Here is a 25,340-nt window from a genome sequence, read left to right on the forward strand (position 1 = left end):
ATCTGGACTTTCAGAAAGCATTTGATAAGGTGCCACATGAGAGGTTGGGCATCAAGTTAAAAGAAGTGGGAGTTCAGGGTGATGTTTTTAGATGGGTGCAGAATTGGCTCAGACACAGGAAGCAGAGGGTGATGGTGCGAGGAACCTCATCAGAACTGGCCGATGTTAAGAGTGGTGTTTCACAGGGGTCAGTGCTAGAGCCGCTGCTATTTTAATATATATAAATGATTTAGATAGGAATATAAGTAACAAGCTGGTTAAGTTTGCAGATGATACCAAGATAGGTGGATTAGCAGATAATTTGGAATCCGTTATATCATTACAGAAGGACTTGGATAGCATACAGGCTTGGGCAGATTTGTGGCAGATGAAATTTAATGTCAGTAAATGTAAAGTATTACACATAGGAAGTAAAAATATTAGGTTTGAATACACAATGGGCGGTCGGAAAATCGAGAGTACACCTTATGAGAAGGATTTAGGAGTCATAGTGGACTCTAAGCTATCAACTTCCCAACAGTGTTCAGAAGCCATTAAGAAGGCTAACAGAATGTTAGGTTATATAGCACAATGTGCGGAATACAAGTCAACCTTTATAATGCACTGGTGAGGCCTCATCTTGAGTACTGTGTGCAGTTTTGGTCTCCAGGCTACAAAAAGAACATAGCAGCACTAGAAAAGGTCCAGAAAAGAGCGACTAGGCTGATTTCAGGGCTACAGGGGTTGAATTAGGAGGAAAGATTAAAAGAGCTGAGCCTTTACAGTTTAAATAAAAGAAGATTAAGAGGTGACATGATTGAAGTGTTTAAAATTATGAAGGGAATTAGTACAGTGGATCGAGACTTGTATTTTAAAATGAGTTCATCAAGAACACGGAGACACAGTTGGAAACTTGTTAAGGGTAAATTTCGCACAAACATTAGGAAGTTTTTCTTTACACAAAGAACGATAGACACTTGGAATAAGCTACCAAGTAGTGTGGAAGACAGTAAGACGTTAGGGACTTTCAAAACTCGACTTGATGTTTTTTTGGAAGAAATAAGTGGATAGGACTGGAGAGCTTTGTTGGGCTGAAAGGCCTGTTCTCGTCTAGAGTGTTCTAATGTTTAATTGAAGTTAACAGCACATTAATTGCAATTTAATATTTTTCTAGAAAACCAAATAACTTAATGATTACTTTCTAATAAAAAAACAGTTTTAGGAATCGCTTACCTATGCATATTAAATTATTTCAGTTGGTTTTAATTGAACATTTTTGTGTAACAGAAACACCACCCCCCCACCTACCCCTTGGGTTGCTATAATATTCATTCGTTAGATTCATTTCGATCCTGGTTTTGTTAAACTTGACTTGCTTGTATGGAATGTTATTTGATTCTAATAAATTGAATAAAATGTTAAAAAAAAGAAAATGTGTATTGATTAGGCTTTAAAACTGCAAAGAATAGACTGAAAAAAACTTCTAAATATGTTTCTGATAGGTTTATTTAACTGCTTGAAATTACACATTGTCCTAGAATGTATCATTTATGAATTCTATAAGAAGTCTAACTATCTTAACATTCAACCCGAATGGATGGAAATATTACCATGATTAAATTGCACTGATTATTGCCTAGTTTTAGTGGTTCCAGTATAAATTGATGCTAATGCAGGTTACAGTTGGTAACTACAAGTAATTAAACAACAACATACCATGTCTGAATTGGAGGAAGTGTGGGTGAGGTGTTTGAAATGAAGGCAATTCCACATTGTGTCTGCTCTTTAGCTGGTCTGACATGGGTAGCATCTGCACTATGCTGGTTTAGGTCAGATATCCCTCCATGGGTGCCTAAAAAAGCTCAACAGCAAACGTATTCATCACCAGGGACAGAGTTGGCCCACTAACATTCTAACTTGCATGCAGACCTATACCTCGACAGCCTCTTACATTTCACAGGTGGACTTGCATTAGCAGACATCACTGCTTGCAGCCTACGTTACGCTATATTCTGCAATGTGAGGTGTTTTTGTGTGTCAATATGTAAATATACAGTACATAATACAGCATAATGGAAAGGATGACGCTACTAGTGCGCAATCTCAGCACACAGTGTTAGTTGCTCTACAACATTAGCACAACACAAAAATGAAACTTGAACACTCTGCTGATATAACTGGCTTGATTCTATTTGTTCTTTTGTTATTCTCTGGATTTTGAAGATTCAGTTTGTATATTTATGAAATACACCTGGAGCACTTCCGGGTGGGCTATAAAAAAGGCCAGCAAGCACCAGAATCGGGAGGAAGTGAACGAGGTAGCCAGGGAGGAGTGGCGGTGCCAAACTGGAGTGGTGTTGTGATTTTATTTATTTATTTTTTTTTAAGTGCTTTGGGACTGTGTTGTGGCTGGGGGTTCATGGGGAAGACGTGCCCTCCAGCTGAAGAAAAATGAAAGACTTGTTGGGTTTTACATGTGCCTCAGTTTGAGTCTGTGCCGGGTCTGGCACTGTACAGCGTCTATTCTCACAAAAAAAAAAATAAATCTATCCATGGATCAATCTATCTATTGATCAATAGATAGGCCACTTTTACTAGCTCTTCCGGGGGAATCCCAAGGTGTTCCCCCAACTCACACGGCACCCAACCTCCTTGGCCCCTCCTACAGGTGGTGAGCCCATGGCAAACAAACCCATGGAAGGATCAGCTTACTTAAGCTGTGAAAAATCATTAGGTTGCTGCCAGGTCTCAGTCAAACAAACAGAATCAAACTTATGGTCAGTTAACTGATTTTAAAGTAGGGGGCACTTACTGGCAAGTGAACAGACGTTAAATAGCTCAAAGGCAAGTTTGTTTTTCTAAGTTGTTATGGTAGCTGACCTCTGCAGATTTGCTAGCACAATGTAGTAAACAGTCCGTCCATATCACCATGAAGGGCGAGGAATAGTAGACCAAAAAGATTGTATTAGCTTTTGGTCATGATACTTGATGTTCTGTTGAGACCCGTGGTGAATGTATTTCCAACGAGAATAGTGGAGAATATCCTGCTGCTGATCCAGTGCCAATGGTGGCTCAGTGTGGTGAAACCGAAGTTGAAGAAATTCTGTGGCCATGTATTGGAATATCGATGTCACTGGAAGAAGTGTGAAAAACCCAATAATCCAGGTATGCTGGATTTATTAGATATTGTTAATACAAACAAAATGAAAATCTGTCAGATAATGAAAAAGTATAACAACTACTGTCAATTAAACAAGAGAACAGCAGATTAATTAAATAAACTTAAGCAATAAAATAAAACTAAACCAAGTCTCCCACAGAGCAGCAGCCAGTAGCACCAGCGTTCGCTCACTCAGAAATCCTTGTCCTGTCATTCTTCATTCATGGGACTTGGACAGGATGCCAGTCCATAACAGGGCGCACACACACACACACACACACACACAAGGGCCAGTTTTTAGCAACACCAGTTCACCTAACATGCATGTCTTTAGTCTGTGGGAGGAAACTGAAGTGACTGGAAATCCTTACCTTTACTCGGCATCCTGTGCTTTTGACTGATGGCAGCATGTTTTCAAATATTTTATATGCCTTTACAAATTTCAGAACTTCCACATAAAATACTGTAATAGGCAACATGGGTTAGCTGGCATTCCGGAAGGGATAAGTAGTTCCAAACCTGACTGGAAGGCCCTTTTAATGGATGTATGTAGATGGGCACCCCGACCAGATTGGTTAGTGGGACCTCACCTGACTGGGAAGCTGTTATAATGGATTTACAGGGTGAGACTGTTTCCCCAGTACACTGGGTAGCTACATACCTCTGGCATACATCATATTTGAACACCTGCAGGGTTGCATGGGAGTTGTAGTATTGGTGGGCAGCCCTGTTGGGGTCCTCGGATGCTTAGGGAGAGCTGCTGGAGGCAGACTCTGTTATAATGGGGTGGTTCCACCTGACCTGGAAGTGCTTCCTGAATGTAATGTGTAAATGTAAGCACCAGAAGTACTCCTGGGTCTGCTGTGAAGGAAGCTTTATGGGCATCGGAAACTGTATCTGTGGTTTGGGGCACTGCAACGCCTCCTAGTGGTTCACAGTACTTATTTGAGCAATGTTTCATCCTCCCGTACGGAATTGCAGAGCATGTTTCAGTGAGATTAAAGCTGATTTTCTCATTTAGTTTACTAATAGTCAAATGGCTGCTTTATCATTTTTGAATGATTTACATGTGTGCTTTTCATAACTACATATGTTGATGTACTCACTAATTTTTCGTAGGATGTCTACGATAAAGTGGAATACCTGAGCTCTTTGGGGAAGACACAGACTGCTGCAGTTCAGAAAGATGCTGACATTGGTGTTGCAGAAGCAGACAGGGATGCTGGAATTAGGGTAGGATAATAGTAACAGAAGAAATACTTCGGCATTTTTTTTTTTGGCATATTTGAGTCTATTGCATCACTTCTCTTTCTAAAATCTATCCTTTATTACTTTAGGAAGCAGAATGTAAAAAGGAGATGATGGACATCAAATTTCTGGCCGACACTAAAATGGCAGATTCCAAACGAGAACTGGAAATGCAGAAAGCTGCTTTTAATCAAGAAGTGAACACAAAGGTATGCTCAGATGTATTTACGTTTATGAATCCACATTTACTAGTCAAACTAGGGTGTATGCATGCCTGAAGGGTATTTTCATGATATTCCATACATTTTAACTGGAAGCTGATTAGATTATTTAGTAAAGGTTGTGACACCTCAGAGGGATATTATTGCATTGGCTATTCTTAAAATGCCTGGCGCGAGTGTGTGAGAGTATATGCAAGAGTGTGCCCTTCAGTGGATGGGATGGGCAGTTTATCTGTGGACGGTGGCCTTGCATGTGATGTGGTGCAGTGTGTCCCTGCAATGGCTGATGTGGTGTTTGGTAGTAAATTGGATTCTGTTCATTATTTGAAATGTATCTGTTTTTCCCCTTCTTATGTAGAAAGCGGAGGCACAGCTAGCTTATGAACTGCAGGCTGCCAAAGAGCAACAGAAAATTCGGCTAGAAGAAATTGAAATTGAAGTGGTACAGAGAAAAAAGCAAATTACTATTGAGGAGAAGGAAATTCTGAGAACAGAGAAGGAGCTGATATCTATAGTGAAGAGGCCTGCAGAAGCTGAAGCCTACAAAATGCAGCAGCTGGCTGAAGGAGATAAGTAAGAGTTTTACACTCTCCCATTGTCTGAGGCTTTCTTCACTTTCTATCCTAATTTCCTTGGAATGCAGAATGAAGGGTTTGCTCACCTGCCTTGACAAATTGGACATGCCAAAAGAAAAATAATCTGTCACTACCATTTTGGTCAACACCAGGCTAGGCCTTTCTGGCACTGTATCGTGCCAGACGGGCCAACAACTCTGTGTTGAAAGTAGTTGTAATGGGAATATTTATTTTTCAGCAATTTAATATCTTTTTAAAATAATTTGATTCGCATAGAACACATTTTTATAAGTAAATAAATTTGACATTACTCTTAGTAATTTTATGATGTTGTTGCTCATCTTAACGGTTTATTGAAATTCTTAAGCACATAGAACAGGATTTTCCAGAATTCCAGGGAATGTTTTGCGAGGGCTGCCTGAAAGGTGTTGCGAATGCTGGTGCTACTAGTGAAAGAGGTCAGCTTTTTGCTGATGTCTCTTGTAGTTCTTGCTTAAAAATCAGTTAAAACTGTAAAATATAAATGCTATAGCATTTTAGCTTTTACAAAATTCTTAGTAAGATTATGTAACTAATTTCCTAGCCAGACCTGTTAAGACTTTTAGCTGTGTGAGCCGGTCTCATTAAGCTTTGCCATATCCCAGTGCTCCTGGAAATTGTGTTTAATTTAAGGTCCCTTTGACTGCTAGTCACTTTCATGAAATATGTAAAAGCTTAATCACTCTTTTAAATTCTTCATTGCTTTCTCAATTTGTTTTTTTACATTGTGGCCACTAGAGGGAGTTCCAGCCCCCCAAATCCGACATAAGCAGACACAAGGCACAAGTCCCAGGAGTACACACAGGCTTTGTTTACGTGGGAAACACTTTCTAAATGTTTCCCTTTTCTGCAGCACAGTACACGGGCACAAATGAGCACAATGAAATGGCACACGGCAGTGTCTTTTTTTTTTTTCTTCTTCTCCTTCTTCTCTCTTTCTGCCTTCACTTCTCATCTAGCAAGTGTTGTACTCGCCCTTCCAGAATGAAGGCAGCAGGCACACCCGGGAGTACTTCAGGTGGCCCATTAGTGTGGTCTGGAAGGGCTCCACAATCCCTGCAGTGCCCCCTGGCCACCCTGACAGAACCCAACAGGAATGTGCCAGTCTCCAACTTCCATGGACCCCTGTGGGATTCCAAAGCACCACTGCAACCCATCTATCACTGTGGGGGAAGATAACGCCCTGAGCACTCTCTCCCTTAGTCCTATTGATATGGAGGTGTACTGGACGGGCAAGGGCCACGACAATCCTCCACAGCATTCACTGTTCATTTACTGAGTCCACATAATTCCTGCAAAACGAGAGACGGCTCAGCTGCTGAGCTGTTAATATTGCTGCCCGGCCAATCATTATGTGGATTTTGCTTGTTCTCCCGGTGTCTGCTAGGGGTTTTGACCTGCCATGAATGAGTGTGTTGTGCTCTGCACTGAACTGGCGCGCAGTACGTGGTTGGCTCCTGCCTTACACTTGACATTTTCAGCCAAAGCTGTGGCTGCTCCCAGTCCTAGGAACTGGAATAAACGCATTTCCAAATGAAAGGCAAGCGGATGAGAATTTCTTTTTGCTCATCAGTTTGCATAATATAAAAATAAACATGACACTCTTTCTGAAATTTTAGCAAATAGTAATTTACTGTAACATTTCTTACTTGATGCAAAATACTACAAAGTTCTTTATTGAAAGAGGGATATTCGTGTCCTGTGATTGGACGGTTCAGAAATGTGTACAGTCTTTTACAATGCACTATGAGCACTCTCGCCGATCTGCTGGGGTGGTCTGTAGTGTTCTTGCCGAGTTCCCTCTGTCGTCCTTCCATTTTATTAGGAAAAGAAAAAAAGAAGTGTGTTTCATGTTCTATTTGAGAACAATGTTGACAGTCTTTGTGAAAAGTGTGCTGTACAATTTTTCAAAACAAGCCATGAGTGAAATGAGGATGGTAGCCTGACTTTTACACCCTGCTCTATGGATGATCATTTTTCTTTCTCTGTTAAAATTCCAACACCGTGGCTGTTTGTACCTCCTTGCTCTGCATTGCTCACAGACGCGTTTTCTCTTTGCTGTGCTGTATGTGTCTGTCCTTTGAATGGTTCAATTAAATGTCCTGAGAAGGCTTTGGGCAGTCTTATGTTATGTTCATGATCCACCAACAGAGGACCGTAGAGCACCAGTAAGATGGTAGAGGCTTTTGACTTGAGAGTTTACTTTTATTTAGTATTTCTTTAGTCATTAATATTGACAGACAGGTGCGTACCAACAGTCTGGAGTTTTATTACTGATTTGAGATTAGAACCCCAATAAAGAGGCCAAAGCAAATCAACTAAAATATAAAATCCTGTCGCCAGTGCTGCTTGTTGTGAGCAATGCAGCACATCCGTAGAGAGCAAATTGCTATCCAGGGTGGTTCAGATCTAATTATGCAATTTCATTACGCTATAACTTAACTTTATGGCATAGAGAATTCACAACTGAATGGAGGACATGTGGGACATTACATGGAAAATCAGTGAATTAATTCAATGCAAGTCTATTTTCGTTTATTACAAGATATTTCGAACAATTCTTTTGTCTTGCATTGCTTTCCTTCATTGCATTAAAAGTTGCATAATTAGATCTGGACCACCCTGTACGTCTGGTAATACGACCACACGCCGGCTGCAGTTCAGGTCTGAATAGCTTTGTAAATAGCATAGCTGAAGAACAGCTCAGTGGAAGTCACCTTTCACAGCAAGGAGGTAGTTACTCTTTTAATGGCTTGTTAATTGCCTTTGTTCATTTGACATGCAGGCTGGGTTGGCTGTCCCATTGTGAATGAGTGTGTGTGCCCTATGGTGGGCTGTGGTCTCATCCAGGGCTGGTTACTGCCTGCCGTCTAATGCTGCCAGGATAGGGGCTGATGCCCCGTGACAGTGACCAGGTTGGAAAATTTGAACGGATGCACTTATGAGTATCTTGGGTGTCACATAACAAACTATAAGCGAAACCTTCAAAGTAATAATGTAAAAATTGTTCTCTGTTCAGAATTAAAAAGGTGCTAACGGCACAGGCAGAAGCAGAGAAGATTAAGCTAATTGGAGAAGCAGAGGCCGCCTCCATTGAGTCTGTTGGATTAGCAGAAGCTGAGAAGATGAAACTGAAGGCTGCGGCTTATCAACAATATGGAGATGCAGCCAAGACTGCCTTAGTTTTAGAAGCCCTGCCCAAGGTAAGGAGTTTAGTTTCATTTGTATTTGATAATTTCCATTAACAAGTGATTCAAGCACAATATTTAATATTGTAGTTTAATAGCCAAATCACACACTGAAGGAAAAAAAAAACTGATTTATTTGCAAGGGTGCCCTCATATGCTGCCCTGCACTTACAGTTGTGTGAGCAATTATTTGTTCAGGCACATTAACATGCATTGCAAAAACAATCTGTCGCTCAGAATGATACTTTTTAACCTTGAGCATGGGAATTAACGAAAACATGTCTGCAATAAACACAATGGAGATGTGATCAGAACATTTATGGCTGTGTAAATTATCTGTAAAAGCATTTAGCTGATGGCTTGAACTTTGAATAAACAATTGAAGCTGAAATAAAATATGAAAAGTACACACAACAAAATACCAGGTGAGGTGGATAAGATAACAAGAAAGATTACTAAATCCTAATTGCCATTTATGGTTTTGAATTTATCATTTTGAAAAAAATCTAATATACAAAAATGTCTTTATAGGTCCTTCACTTATACTGTATAGCCACTTTATTTAGGAGTAAAATACTGCTTTTCAGTTTTCACTTAGTTTTATATTTCTACTTCAGTATCAGAATTTTTGTAAGGCTTGGCAAGTCTTCACCCTACTGTTTAATATTCCCTGGTTAGCTTTAACATTCAATAATTAAGAATAAAATTCGGAAGTTTATGAACACAATTCCTTATGTACCATACACAAGTCCAGATCTGTCTTTCACAAAATCTGTTGTTCACAGTTCACAGTTTATGCAAGCAAAGATTAGAATGCATGAAGACCGACTTTATGGCCTTCTTCTCGAACTAAAAAACATGGCTGTCCTTTGCAAAAAAAAGTCCTAAGCATTTTAACATGTATGGGAATGGCATCCGTTACTTCTTTTATGTTAAATCTTCAACATGACACTGTACACCCACCAGCCACCACCAAGTACAGAGGGGCTAGAAAAAAGTTAACCTGAAGGGGAGTAAAATGATTTAAACAATCTGATAAGTCCTCCGGTTGGATGGAAGGAAGGAAGGAAGAAAGGACTCACTCACTCACTCACTCCACCTCCTCCTGTTTGGAGGGTACAGTTTGCTGTCTTGTTGAAGAACAGAAATGTTCGTTTTCTGGTGCTTTACAAAAGAAAGGAATATTGACATTTAACCAATGTGGAATGAACATAGCTAAAGAATAACAAAAGCAGTCCCAAAGTGTCTGCAAAAAAGTATGGAATGGATATAAGGGTTTTCATGTCTGGTTTCTTGAGTAGCAACATTAAATGTCTCTTTGTCCGCACATTGTTTGTGAGTGTATCGTATAATATGGTATCCCAGCATTAACTTCCTTAGAAAATTATATCATTAGCTCCAATTGATAGAGAAGATAAATAAGGGGTATTATGAGGATGTGCAGAGTTAACAATAGGCAGCAGCAGCAGCATGGCCCTTGTTAGAAAGAGGAGTTATTAGGAACTTGTGGACATATACCATAGGTATTCAAATGAGAATTAAACTGAATACAATTATTAAGGCAGTGTTTCCGAAGCTCAGTCCTGGGGACCCCCTGTGGCTGCAGGTTTTTGTTCCAGCCAGATTCCTAATCAATGACAACACCTGATAACACGGATCTCATTTCATTAGCTGGTATTGTTTTTCTTTTATTCGACATTCAGAAAAGCACATCATCGTGATTTTTACATTTATAAGACATTTAGAAATATTTCTGCCTTCGCTATAGATTTAAATGCTTAACTCTCTTTTGTTGATCTCATTATATTTTGCCCTTTCTCTGTGCAGTTGTCGTATCTTATTAATGACAATTAAAAACGAGCAGAGCAGACACGCTGGCAAACAACACAGAATATCAAAAGCTGCAACTACTTTAATGTCAGACCCACTAATTAGTAATTAAAGGATTAATTAAACAATTAGAACACCTAGAAAAGTAGAATGAAAATCAAGATGAAAATATTGTTAAAAGGAAAAAAATACATTATTCCCATAACTGCTTGGTACATTTTAATAAAAAAAAAATAAAAAAATAAAAATATATATATATATATACTTTTTTAAACTTAGTTTTCTAATTTCCATATTGTCCCCAAAACACAGAACTTGGGAAACAACACATCACTTAATTAGCCCAGGAGTCCAATTTAAAACAGAAGCTGGCTGGAACAAAAACCTGCAGCCACAGTGTGCCCCTGGGACCGAGGTTGGGAAACACTGGATTAGGGAGATCATTGGTAACCAAGGTTATTGTAAATTGGAGCTAGCAGTGTTGTTTCATATTGGAATTAAATTGTTTTGAATCAGACTCCTGCTTGGCATCTAATATTTCATAATTGGTTTAAGAAGGAGGCATGTTTATGGTGGAAAAAATATTCAATGGGCATGAGTTCATGAGTTACAGATAAGGGGAATGCAATTAAAAGTTAGGAAGGAGAGGTGGAGGCAGGTTAGCAGGAGGTGATTAGATAGATAGATACTTAATCTCAAGGTGAAATTCACATAATCCAGCAGCAGTATACTGATACAAAAAAAAATATTAAATTAAAGAGTAATAAAAATGCATGTAAAAACAGACAATAACTTAATATTGATATTAATATAATTAATAATCTTAGCATTTACTCCCCCGGGTGGAATTGAAGAGTCGCATAGTGTGGGGGAGGAACGATCTCCTCAGTCTGTCACTGTAGCTACTCCTCTGCCTGGAGATGACGCCGTTCAGTGGATGCAGTGGATTCTTCATGATTGACAGGAGTTTGCTTAATGCCCGTCGCTCTGCCACAGATGTTAAACTGTCCAACTTTAATCCTACAATGGAGCCTGCCTTCTTAACAAGTTTGTCCAGGCGTGTGGCATCTTTCATCTTTATGCTGCCTCCCCAGCACACCACCGCGTAGAAGAGGGCTCCCGCCACAACCATCTGGTAGAACATCTGCAGCATCTTACTGCAGATGTTGAAGGATGCCAACCTTCTAAGAAAGTATAGTCTGCTCTGACCTTTCTTACATAGAGCATCAGTATTGGCAGTCCAGTCCAATTTGTCATCCAGCTGCACTCCCAGGTATTTGTAGGTCTGTAACCTCCGCACACAGTCACTTCTGATGATCATGGGGTCCATGAGGGGCCTAGGCCTCCTAAAATCCACCACCAGTTCCTTGGTCTTTCTGGTGTTCAGGTGTAAGTGACCTATTAATTTAATTTATTTATTAATTAACCTCAGTGATCCACTTGGAGGTGCTGTCAGGTGCTTTAGCCATGAATGGCGACTGTTCCAGACAAATTTGGTTATAAGGTGAACATTCTGCCAGCATGTTCTCGAGGTAGTGGCCTTGGATTCATCAAGTCCCTAGCACAGTGTCCAGTAGCTTTCTGTAATCTGTTTACGTATGAGCCACTTTCACTTAAGTCACTCTCCAAATCAAATCAAATTTTATTTGCCACATACAATAATACGTACAGTATAATAGGTAGTGAAACGTTTAGTTGCTCACCTCCAGTGACTCTTTCTTAAAGAAAAATAACTAAATATGATTTTATAAATATCAAAAATAATGAATACATTTTAAATTTGTGACAAATAATAATTAAATAACTTACAGTATAAGAATGTAAGAGTAACTTGTCACCATACAGTTGTGGAGGATTTCCTTATTCAACATGTGAATTGACTGTGGGGGGGAAATAGCTCCTTGTCAGTCTCTCAGAAGTGGGCTTTAGGCAGCAGTAGTGTTTACCTGCCCACAGCACAGAGTAAGGGCCGTTGTTGGGTTGTTCATTTTCTTTGCCTTGATGCAGCATCACATGGTGCTAATGTTCTAGAAGTTAAGGAGTGCAGACCCAGTGATGTGTTCGGCTGACTGCACCACTCTCTGTAGAGCCTTGAAGGTCTGCTGCATGCTCTTTCCAAAACCAGGCAGTGATACTGTCAGGATATTTTGAATAATGAATGTGCAGAAGTAAGCGTTAGACCCAAGGATTACTCAGATTGTTAAAGTCTCAACAATGTTAGTGCCAGGTGTTGCTCGGGAAATGATATATAGGCGTGTCTTGTACAAATGATAGGCCCAGGTATTACCCAGGCAACATTGTAGACACGGCTTCTCCTAGCCTCATAATGGCGTCTCATAAGCAACATTTTTCAGCAGCCCAGGTGTTGCACGCTCTCGGCAGGGATGACGAAGTGACTCCGTCTTCAGACATTGAAATAGAAAGTGATTCTAATGAATCCGAAAGTGACGCTCGTGTCGATCGCACTTTTTCAGTGTGCTGTTCAAAAGTTGATCAGTCTGGAAAGAAAATCCACAAGGAATCACGTTAGTATTGTCCCGACTGTGACATTGGATTGTGTATTTCTCTCGTGCTTCAAGGTTTACCACACAAAATGCACGTTTTGACCGTATTTATTTTTATTTATCATTTTTATTATTTGTATCATTATTATACTTTCTACACCTTTATAATTGTATTTTTAGTGTTTTGAACGTTTTCCAGTAGAAAGACCAGATTTAATATACATGTAATTTTTCAAGCCAAAAAATGTAGTGCCTTTTACGTGTTTTTTCAGGGAAAAAAAAAATAACACTAAGGAGGCTTCTACCAGTGTCTGCTGAGAATTTCATGTGAATATTCTGGTTTGAAATTTATTTACTGAAAAAAAAGTTATTCCCCCATGCTTGTTCCTTATCTGTCAATCTGTCTGTATTATATAGTGCCTTTATTATCTATTTATCTATTTGTATTATATAATGCCTTTCATTATCTATCTATTGTGTCTTTCTTATCAGTCTATCCTTCAAAAAACAGATTATATAGAAGTACATAGCAGGCCTAAATATATAATCTGTCTGTTTATTTACATATATATATTTGTTTATTTTTAAAACCCCAGATTGCCAGTGAAGTTTCAGCACCGCTGTCCAAGATTAATGAAATTGTGATCCTGAGTGGTGACAGCAATCGTGTCACCGGCGAAGTGAACCGTTTACTGGCAGAGCTGCCTGTTTCAGTCCATGCGCTGACGGGGGTTGACTTATCAAAGGTAAGACTGGTCACTATTCAGCTTAGTCTTACACTTCTTCCAAATGTTGCTAATTGAATTGTTTTTCAGGACATGTTCTGCTTAAAGTGAAGAATCGTTTTTATTCTGAACCCTGTATCTAGTACCCCTGTGTGTGTGTTTGAAGAGTGGGGTCTCTTTCTGCTGTGTATTCCTACTGTATGAATATAAGGAAGGTGTACAGAATGTTTTATTTCTAGATATTTGTTATTATTTTGAAATAATACCACTTTTGGTGTTGCATGAGTGTGAACATTAAGGTAAATTATTGCTGACAGTAATGTTAAATATACACTTCGCTAGGAAATACCTGAAATGTAATTGTGTGAAGTTTCTGACCCACTTGTATGTGTGGCACAAACAGACCTGACTTGCCCAGTATGTCTTGGTAACACCAGATGCCACAAGCTTTTAAATGCCACTCACACAAATATTATCCTTTGTTATGAATATTAATCATTTCAAAAACCCTAACACTGAGTTCCTTCCCACTGGGATGAAACCTATGCATTTCTGATGTCTTTTTTTTTTTTTTTTTTTTTTGGTACAGCTTGTAAGTCTATAAAAGTTCACACCCATTTCACCTCCTCAGTATTTTTAAGCAGTTTACTGTAAGTGGGGCTTAAGGTTTAACACTAGAATCCCTGGAGCCTACAAAAAAAGACCTTAAATTCCTTTGAATCTCTTCATCAGTGTCCGTTTTTGCAAATGTGTCAAGCACCCTGCTATCCCAAACCCCCCACTGATGCAGCTGATGTTCTCCTAACTCAAGTCTGTTTATCTGGGTGTGAGGTACCTGGAGTTGTATAGAGTAAATAATATCTCACTATTTGGAATACACATGCATTTCATGTGTGTTCTGTGTCTACAGCGATCTGGGTACGTGTAGGATGACAGGAAATGCAAGGCAAGAAATGTTGAACACATAACTAAAACAGAAACTTTTTTCATGTTATTGTAGTAATTGACAAAATGCTGAAATGTGTGAAGTCCAAATATCCAATGAACACTTTCACCAAAGTTATAACAAAACAAGTGCACTTTTATTCAAGAATATAATCAAAGAAAAAGAAATAATTCAATTTACATGTTGCTATCAGTAAGTAAAAGCTAAGCCCAAATAGATAGATAGATACTTGATTAATCCCAAGGGGAAATTCACATACTCCAGTAGCAGCATACTAATAAAAAAACAATATTAAACTAAAGTGATAAAAATGCAGATAAAACCGACAACAACTTTGTATAATGTTAACGTTTAACTCAGCCGGATGGAATTGAAGAGTCGCATAGTGTGAGGGAGGAATGATCTCCTCAGTCTGTCAGTGGAGCAGGGCAGTGACAGCAGTGTGTCGCTGAAGCTGCTCCTCTGTCTGGAGATGATACTGTTCAGTGGATGCGGTGGATTCTCCATGATTGACAGGAGCCTGTTCAGCGCCCATCACTCTGCCATGGATGTCAAACTGTCCAGCTCCGTGCCTACAATAGAGCCTGCCTTCCTCACCAGTTTGTCCAGGTGTGAGGCATCCTTCTTCTTTACGCTGCCTCCCCAGCACACCACCGCATAGAAGATAACAATTAGACAGACGCCCAACATGTCTGCTTGGCTGGTGCAGAGGTAAGAACTGATGCCTTGTAATCAGGAGCTTGTGGGTTTAAGCCCTGGTTCTCCCTGTCTTGAGTAGTGAGCTGCTATTAATATTATTACTGTTGCATAATATAAACATACATTTGATTTGACGCTGTAAAACCCAGTGTAAAGTTTTGCTACCTGTAAAAGTTAGCGTTTGGTTTTTTTAATATTCAGTTTTATTCTCTCAGTGACGTTCATTTAGGACAACGAGCTTGCCTCTCCCTCTCTGAATTGATGGCATTTATCTTCATTCTTTTCACAAGAGCTGCAGTGACCACAGTTGATGCCTTCTCAGAACTATTTGTTGTACTGGCAATCAAAGATATGATGCCCCATGACTGCTATCAGATTATCATACAGCATTTGTGCTTTGACAACAACGATACCCGTGCAGAATGTGTGAAAAATGACAGGAGTGCTGTGATCGCAGACATCTGGCAACTTTTTGTTGAGAACTGTGTTTTGAGTTACCACCCAGGGCAACTTCTAGGCATTACTGTTGATGAGTAACTGTTTCCAACCAATGTCCTTTGTCCTTTCTTGTAATGTATCTCAGCTAAGCCTGACAAATTTGGCATAACATTTTGGATTGCATGAGATTTGGAGACAAAGAACATGTGCAATGCCACTCGTTATTTAGGAAAAAATCCCAGTCATCCCACAGGGGAGAGACTTTCCGAGACTGTAGTCATAAAGCTTATAGAGACGTTTCTGGAGAAAGGCAGAATCGTAACAACAGACAACTTATTCCCATCACTTTCGCAACAAAACTCTGCTTGGCACCATAAAGTAAAATGGGATGGGAACTTCTACCTACAGCTAAAATCACTTTAGTACACGAGCAATTCTCCATGTTAGTGTTAAGATCTAGCAGTGCCATGCTGACGGTGTATGCGCCCAAAAAGAGTTCTGCCTGCATTCTCAGTACCATGCACCATAACGTGGAGACTTGGCAAAAAAAAAATGTTCAAATGACAACTAATTTTCAAATGACATAGTTTTCAAATAATGGTGTTTTCATGCATGGATGTATGTGTGCATGTGCGAGAGAGGCAGAGGCAGATTTGATGTCATTCAGGTGGTTACTGGAATATAAGAGAGACACTTTCGCGGAGGTATAACAAAACAAGTGTGATTTTAGTCAAGAATATAACTGAATTTCAAAAAATTCAAGTGGCAACAAGATACTAAGAAGGCATGATTCACTAGCGTTCGTGTGTTTGCTTATTTCCCTTCAGCGATTATCTTTTACAGTTTGCAAAAATGTACACCGGGGGTTACAGACTCAAATCAAATTTGTCTTTATTATATAATATTAATAGTAGCTCACTACTCAAAATGGGAAAAACCCAGGTTCAAACTACTGACCTTTCGATTATGAAGCCGCATTTCTTACCTCTGCACCACCCAAGCAGTTGTGTCGGCTCTCTGTCGATTGACAGTTGGGCCTTTGCTTTTATTCAAAAATATATGTGTAAAAACTTACTTGTTTTGTTGCACTTTTTGCGAAGGCATTTATTTGATATTTGGACTTCAGTCTTCACACATTATAAACTTCAGCATTTCGTCAATTATTTACTGTGTTTTAGTTATGTGTTCCAACATTTTTTGCCTCGCATTTCCTGTCACCCTACATTTACACAGATCGTTGTAGACAACGGAACACATGTACAGTTGTGCTTGAAAGTTTGTGAACCCTTTAGAATTTTCTATATTTCTGCATAAATATGACCTAAAACATCATCAGATTTTCACTCAAGTCCTAACAGTAGATAAAAAGAAACCAGTTAAACAAATGAGACAAAAATATTATACTTGGTCATTTGTTTATTAAGGAAAATGATTGAATATTACATATTTGTGAGTGGCAAAAGTATGTGAACCTCTAGGATTAGCAGTTAGTTTGAAGGTGAAATTAGAGTCAGGTGTTTTCAATCAATGGGATGACAGTCAGGTGTGAGTGGGCACCCTGTGTTATTTAAAAAGTCTGCTCTTCACAACACATGTTTGTGGAAGTGTATCATGGCACGAACAAAGGAGATTTCTGAGGACCTCAGGAAAGAGTTGTTGATGCTCATCAGGCTGGAAAAGGTTACAAAACCATATCTAAAGAGTTTGGACTCCACCAATCAATCCACAGTCAGACAGATTGTGTACAAATGGAGGAAATTCAAGACCATTGTTAACCTCCCCAGGAGTGGTCGACCAACAAAGATCACTCCAAGAGCAGGGCGTATAATAGTCGGCGAGGTCACAAAGGACCCCTGGGTAACTTCTAAGCAACTGAAGGCCTCTCTCAAATTGGCGAATGTTCATGTTCATGAGTCCACCATCAGGAGAACACTGAACAACAATGGTGTGCATGGCAGGGTTGCAAGGAGAAAGCCACTGCCCTCCAAAAAAAACATTGCTGCTCATTTGCAGTTTGCTAAAGATCACGTGGACAAACCAGAAGGCTATTGGAAGAATGTTTTGTGGACGGATGAGACCAAAATAGAACTTTTTGGCTTAAATGAAAAGCGTTATGTTTGGAGAAAGGAAAACATTGCATTCCAGAATAAGAACCTTATCCCATCTGTGAAACATGGTGGTGGTAGTATCATGGTTTGGGTATGTTTTACTGCTTCTGGGCCCAGGACAGCTTGCCTTCATTGATGGAACAATGAATTCTGAAATATATCAGAGAATTCTAAAGGAAAATGTCAGGACATCTGTCCATGAATTGAATCTCAAGAGAAGGTGGGTCATGCAGCAAGACGACGACCCTAAGCACACAAGTCGTTCTACCAAAGAATGGTTAAAGAAGAATAAAGTTAATGTTCTGGAATGGCCAAGTCCTGACCTTAATCCAAACGAAATGTTGTGGAAGGACCTGAAGCGAGCAGTTCATGCAAGGAAACCCACCAACATCCCAGAGTTGAAGCTGTTCTGTACGGAGGAATGGGCTAAAATTTCTCCTGCCCGGTGTACAGGAATGTTCAAAGGTTACTGGAAACGTTTAGTTGCAGTTATTGCTGCAAAGGGGGGTCACACCAGATACTGAAAGCAAAGGTTCACATACTTTTGCCACTCACAAATATGTAATATTCGATAATCTTCCTTAATAAATAAATGACCAAGTATAATATTTTTGTATCATTTGTTTAACTGGTTTCTCTTTATCTACTTTTAGGACTTGAGTGAAAATCTGATGATGTTTTAGGTCATATTTATTCAGAAATATAGAAAATTCTAAAGTGTTCACAAACTTCCAAGCACAACTGTATGTATTCCAAATAATGAGATATTATTTACACTATACAACTCCAGACACTTCACACCGAAATAAACAGACTTGAGTTGGGAGAACTTCAGCTGCGTTGGCGTGGGTGATGGCATGGCCGGCTGTTCGCTGCTTGTGCAGATTGACACATTTACAAAACAAAGACGCTGATGAAGAGATGTGAAGGAATTTAAGCTGGCCCGGCATTGCAACTTTTTTTGTAGGCTTCAGGGATTCTAGTGTTAAATAAAGATAATGCTTGAGGTTACTGCTGTATTATTTAATGTCGGAATTTAATCAGGTTATTGGTATAGTTCTTACATTTTTGCATTGTAACACTTCTAAAGTAGCAGCTGATGTCAAGTAATGGCTTTTACAATTCAGAACACGCAAAAGCGGATGTCACTTGTATAAATAGTTGGGTTTGTTTGCATTTGACGTTTTTTTTTTGTTTTGTTTTGTACAGATTCCTTTGCTCCAGAAAGTGACCAATCCACAGGCATGAAATGAAAACGTCCGAGTCTCCTGAAGTACCACTTTTATTATGCACTGTAACATCGACTGCCTTCAAAAACTTGAAAAGGACTTTTGTTTTATTTTGTTTTTTATTCTACAGACAAGTGGATATTTACTTTAAAACCTCTGGTGCCTTACCTTCTAGGACCAGAACATATGCATGCAGCACCTCTGTCTCAGAATTTTTTTAAAATAATTAATTTTACTCTTGGTTTAAATGTGTAGGGTGCATCTTGTGACTGACATCCAGAAGGGCAGTATGTCCTGATGTACACCTTAGACACTCTGCTTATTTGTGTTTTCTCGTCTTGTCAGTCTGCCAACAGAAGACCTGTTACCAAGTGGGAGACTGGCGGCGGGCTTATGCTCTGTGGATTGTTGTAAAGTGGTTTAATTCAGGAAGTGGACAGTCTGATATGAGCTGAGAATCTAGGCTTTGATCGTCTTGAAAACATCTTGGAGAAGACTGGCCCATGTGTCAGTTTGACTTTCACCGCACGTGGTTTATACAAAAATGTCAGGATAGAATAGCTTTACATATCTTCAATGAAAACAGAGTAAGGGGAACAAAATCTCAGCGGCTGAAATAAACAGAAATATTTACTTATCTTTCTGCTGAGTGATTATAAAAAATATAGCCATAGCCACAATGTTTGCAATGGCTGTATAGTGACCTAAATAAATGTAGGTAAGCACTATACTGGACACAGTGATGTTTATTATGAAATTACCTACAGTTATGGAAGAGTTCGGCTGTATACTAAGATCCTTGGTTTGTTCTTCCTTTATAATCCAATACTTGTGTCATTTGGGCATTAGAAGTTCAATAGGAACTTTTTTGGGTGGGTTGGTTTGTCCAGAGAGAAGTCAAGCAGTGCCTTCTGCGCCATGTGCCACCTGGTGGAGTGTAAAGGCATCACTGCCTGCTTTCACTTGCCGCTTCACACTCACTGCAGGGTTAGAAGCAAACCTGCATTTATGCTCTGTTTCATCCGTCATTCTTTTGTGTATTTCAAAATGAGTACAATCGTAAAACAACACTATAAGGACTTTAAAAAGTGGGCCCCAAGGGCATGCTGACTCTTAACCTGCCAGGAACTTTGAATCAGGTATACAGTAGCGGACTTTTAGAAAAAGAAAATGTAAGGATCTCGTTACAGGCCTTTGTTTAGATACGCTGTTAAAGGCCACGATTGTATTTGTGTGTGTGCGCTTTAATTTTTTTTTTTTTGCTTAAAATGTTAATTTAGTTTGTTCTTTGGTAAAATTACTTTCTTTTAACTAGTCACAAGGCCAAAGGAAATCAATTTTCATGTGTGGATGTTTCTGTATCATTAGACATCCAGTCGGTGCTGCAAAGCTACCAAAATGAGGCCTGGCGCTGCTCGGGTTTGTGTTTTGCGTGCGGAAGGCGTTGAGAGGCGGGGCTGCAGTGTGCCTGGTAAATCCAAACTCCTCCCACAGCTCGCCCGGCCGTGGAGCAGCTCCCTCCATTCATGTCAGCCGTCGAATTGCAGTTGATTTTATTTGTTTTCCTGCTCACAGCATACTATTAAGCAAATGCATTACAGATCTGAAAATTGTTTTTGTATTATTACTGATGTGGGGAGCTGCTGCCTACACATTTTCAAAGTGTGGTTGTATGAGGAATTATATCTGGGGAGAATCGATGGCCTTTAATGTGAACTGATTTATTGTTGTAGCTCTAATATAGCTAACATTTTTTTTTATTTTGCGTATACTGTAGAAGTAAGCTTTAACCCTCTGGAAATGAACTTTTTACTCATGCTTTTAAAAATTTAAATAGGAGGCATTTATACTTGTGGAGCGTGTATCGTCAGCAATCCGTGTAGTGTCACTATAGAAATATATATTGAGCTGTGAAACAATTTGCTTTAAATTGATTTTTCATGTCACACTTCAATCTTTTTACACTTGTATGCTGGATTTGTTCAAAGGCTGTGAATAGTCTGACGTTTATTATGAATGATTTCTGATTACGGCTTTTGCTTTAGCCCAGAACAATTTCATGAAGCATTTGAAGGGCAACACAAACGCGGATCAGCGAGCGCTCCGGGTGAGTCTGTCGCAGGCTGGACCACCGCTTACCCCTGTGGGACCCCGATCTTAGTCTGACAAGACTGCACCGCGTGCTAGTAAATTTACTGAAGGATACCTCGGGGAGTCAGCGGGCTGCACAGACGCACCTCTGAACGCTTTTACTGGACGCTGAATCCTAGCAGTCATTATTTTTAATCTATCAGAGTTATCTTGTTTATCCTTTATAAAAACTGTATTTTTTTTTAACAGAATGTAAAATAGAACTATTATTCACATTGTTGAACTCCACATATGTATTATTATAGTCCTGCATGTGTCTTATTTTATTTTTGTATTGCTGTGATTGTTTCGATGCTGTGAGGCAGCCTGTTCTATACTGCATTTCTATATTGTTTTTTCAATTTTCCTTTATCTACTGTTGTTGGTGGCACATCCTGAAACAGAACCATGCTGTGACAAAATCTGAAACATGTGCCTCTATTGCTGTGATTTGCGGGTTAGGTCAGTTGATGCTATCAGCACTTTAAACTCTTCAAATTATTATGCAAAGCCTGTGCAAACTCAACAGATTTGGAAAGCAGACCGGCGAGCCGCTGTAGTGATGTGCTGCTCCAGCTGCCCACTAGCAGCGACTGGAAAACGCCTGACAGGTAGGAGAAGTCCTGTTTACGAGAGCTTCTGCTGCTGGTTCTTCTTCTCCATTGAAGTGGTATTTGACCAGCAGCACCTCACTCCCACTATATGTGCTGGCAATCAGAAATGTTACCCTTTTTTTTTTTTTTTTAAACAGTTCATATGGGACAGTTGTGAATCACACTTTGATTTGTTTCAATATTTACCAAGTAAACTGTTTTGGACTTAATGTTAACCAGTGTCAGGGCTGGCTTTATCAGTGTCCTTTTTATAATGCATATTGATCAGCCTTTGGATCTGTTTTGATATCAAGCTTCTCAGGACTCAGAACTACGTCTCTGTTACAATTCGATGTGTACCTTTTAGATGTCTGTAGCCATCCTCTTTGAATTACTAGAAGACTTGACCAGTTAATGGGAGAATACAGCCGTAGTTTCATTTAGTAGTGCAGTGTCGTGGGTCACGGTGTAGTACCCGTCGCGCATCATCCACATCGTAGCTCGCAGTGCACGAGGAGTGTGCCGAGCTCGGCGAATGTATGCTGCCGCTGGTTTCCTTGGACGAGACTTGGCAGCAGTTTGTAATTTTTTTTTTCTTTTTCTAGTCCTCTGAATGGCCTCCCAACTCTGAACTTTCCTTTTGTTTTTCCGCCCACCTTCTCATTTGATGTCACTTCTAGGACAGTTTGAACCCTTTCAGTGCGGTGTCCTCCACTAAGAATCAAAAGTGTTGCATGTGAAGGTTACATTCATAGACAAAAGTAGTTTTACTAATACTTGTAGTTTTTTTTATAATTTTGAGGTAAAGATCTAAATCATCACTTGACACTCCATATTCTAAAGCGCCTTGTACATTAAAAAAAAAAGAAATAAAAAAGGCCATTGGCCGAATCTCCTGTTCATCCCGATTCTGTGTAGCAGTTGTCCCTTTCAAAAGGACTGACGGGAATTCGGATTGCTTGCTTGCTTTCTTTATTTCTTTCTTTCTTTTTAAACTGTCATACAGTAAATAACTGAATCTTATTAGGACATGAGATACGTACTTTTTAGTTGATCTGAAGTTTCTTTTTTAATTGTTGAAACGCTTTTTAATTTTACAAAGGTTTTAAGTTAAATGAGCTCCTTAAATATAAGAAAAAATGTGCTTCTGTAATTTTGTGCAAGCTGTTAGTGCCAAAAGACCCCAAGCTGTGGTGTTGATCCAAAACACAGGAGGAGATTTCACGTCAAAGTTGCAAAATGGCAAGAGTGCGAGCAGCGCAGGGAATTAAGTGTTCAACAGTCAAATGAATCTTCTTTTCTTTCTTTGTCTTTTTTTATTTTTCTAAATGACTTTTAAGCACTGGGCCGTTTTCTTTTTTTTTCCATTGTACATCCTGAATCCTGTGCTACTTGTTGGATTGTTGATCCTCAACAGCCTGCATGTCAGTTCTGCATGTATCCGTTGTAAATCATTCACTTCTTGTTGTATGCAGTCATGTTGAAGCCTCATTCATGTGTATCTAATAAATGTTCTCTCACCAATGCCAGCGTGTGCAGATCAGTTCATGCCTACTTGTCAGGAAATAAAGAATTGAAAAGAGCTGCTTCTGAGGGAGCCGTTTGAGAACAGCAGACATCAATCCTCCTCTGTCAGCCTGAGCGGTGGCTTGGATCAGCGTCACCTTGGTGGTGTGGAGGGCGAGAGGAGCGCCGAGTGCCAGGCAGGTACGTACGGTGAGTGTCTGCGAAGGGGAAATGACTGGTCTGTCATCTTGGGTGCATTCCCATCTGGTGCAAAAGGCCCTGTCTGTCTGTCTGTCTGTCTGCACGCACTGGTCAAGGAAATCGGTCAGGACACTCCAGTATTCATTGCACCTTGTTCACATTTCTGAAATTTTTAAATCTCCCTTTGAAAGCTTAAAAGAGAAACGTTTGAAAAGTCCCCTGTCTCAATTTGACTTTGAGAGGTGCAGTGCCAACTTGTGTAATTTATCTGTTTATGTTGTACTTGTTCAGTAGCTGCACCTGACAGCTGTATTACCAAAGCTAGATAGATAGAACTTTATTTGTCCCCAGGCAAAAATTTGGATTTTTACAGAAGCTCTTTAAATAAATACATCCATCCATCCATTATCCAACCTGCTATATCCTAACTACAGGGTCTGCCAGAGCCAATCCCAGGGAGCAAGGCAGGAAACAAACCCCGGGCAGGGTGTGCACACACACACGCACACACACACAAGGGACAATTTAGAATCGCCAGTGCACCTAACCTGCATGTCTTTGGACTGTGAGAGGAGACCCACACCAACACAGGGAGAACATGCCAACTCCACACAGGGAGGACCCAGGAAGCGAACCCAGCTCTCCTAACTGTGAGGCAGCAATGCTACCACTGCGCCACCATGCCGCCCTAAATAAGTATATAGAAACACGCACATCAGAATGACTTAAAAGAAAGAGAACCTCTGACTTGGCCATCCAAGTCCCATTATGCAGACGTACTGCTGCTATTAAAGAGCCTCAGCAGCGTTTCTTGACACACTTCTGTCGAATTGGCTCAAAGTTTTGTTTTCATTCTTGCCTTCGCTACGCCCTTCAGGGGGTCCTATAGATGAGCTTGCTGTTTTAATCAGCTTGTTGATTCAGTGGGCCTCTCTTGAAGAGATGTTAACAGCCCAGCACACCACACTGGCCACCACAAGGTTACAGAAGATGTCAAGGATCTCGCTTCCCACATTAAAGGAGCACAGAAAAGCCTGCTCTGCCCTTTCTTATACAGGTCTTCTGTTTTATGAGGCCAGTCCAACCTGTCATTAATATGGACCCCCAGGTACTTGTAGGAATGGACCCCCTCTATTTCTGCTCCCTGACCGCACACAGAGGCTGTTTGGTGCAGTGAAAGTCAATGACCAGCTCCTTGGTTTTGCTGATGTTAAGTTACAGACAATTCCTTCTGCACCAAGAAACAAAGTTCTCCGCTTGACTCCTATGCTCTGTCTCATCTCCTTTATCAATAGACCCCTTGAGTGTAGAATTGGAATCATCTGAGAGTTTTTGTAAAACTGTGTTTATTTAATTTCTTAATGGTGATGTTCTTGATTTGTTCCATACAGTTGTAGTAATGCTGTGTTTAGTCATCACCGTACACCTCAGTACCATCCCTTACTGTAGCAGAATATGGGAGGCTGTCTTGTTCCATGCCCACAGTCTGGCTTGTGCCTCTGGCTCACAGTAGCTCCGTGAAATCAAAGTAGGCAAGCGACATGATGTCCATAAACATTAAAAAATGAAATAAATAAAAGCAGCTTACTTTATGTAGAAATCTATCTATCTATCTATCTATCTATCTATCTATCTATCTATCTATCTATCTATCTATCTATCTATCTATCTATCTATCTATCTATCTATCTATCTATCTATCTATCTATCTATCTATCTATCTATCTATCTATCTATCTATCTATCTATCTATCTATATATATATATATATATATATATATATATATATATATATATATACTGTATATATATATATATATATAAACTGCTCAAAAAAATTAAAGGAACACTTTGAAAACCCATCAGATCTCAATGGGAAAAAGAAATCCTCCTGGATATCTATACTGATATAGACTGGGTAATGTGTTAGGAACTAAAGGATGCCACATCGTTTGATGGAAATGAAAATGATCAACCTACAGAGCCCTGAATTCAAAGACACACCAAAAATCAGAGTGAAA

The 25,340-nt window shown here is 39.6% G+C and overlaps 1 protein-coding gene across 3 annotated transcripts in view; it reads left to right on the forward strand.

The window, feature by feature from the left end:
* Positions 1 to 23,136, forward strand: part of LOC120531427 (flotillin-2a) — a 92,154-nt gene extending 69,018 nt beyond the window's left edge. For all 3 annotated transcript variants that reach the window (XM_039756841.1, XM_039756840.1, XM_039756842.1), the window contains 6 exons: positions 4,259 to 4,372; positions 4,477 to 4,596; positions 4,967 to 5,181; positions 8,242 to 8,425; positions 13,341 to 13,490; positions 18,870 to 23,136. In XM_039756841.1, coding sequence (XP_039612775.1) covers positions 4,259 to 4,372; positions 4,477 to 4,596; positions 4,967 to 5,181; positions 8,242 to 8,425; positions 13,341 to 13,490; positions 18,870 to 18,908 — 822 coding nt within the window. In that variant the 3' untranslated portion in view covers positions 18,909 to 23,136. The remainder of the gene's footprint in view (positions 1 to 4,258; positions 4,373 to 4,476; positions 4,597 to 4,966; positions 5,182 to 8,241; positions 8,426 to 13,340; positions 13,491 to 18,869) is intronic.
* The last annotated feature ends 2,204 nt before the right edge of the window (positions 23,137 to 25,340 follow it).

The sequence above is a fragment of the Polypterus senegalus genome, chromosome 6 (assembly GCF_016835505.1).
Source record: "Polypterus senegalus isolate Bchr_013 chromosome 6, ASM1683550v1, whole genome shotgun sequence".
NCBI classification, from domain to species: Eukaryota; Metazoa; Chordata; class Cladistia; order Polypteriformes; family Polypteridae; genus Polypterus; species Polypterus senegalus.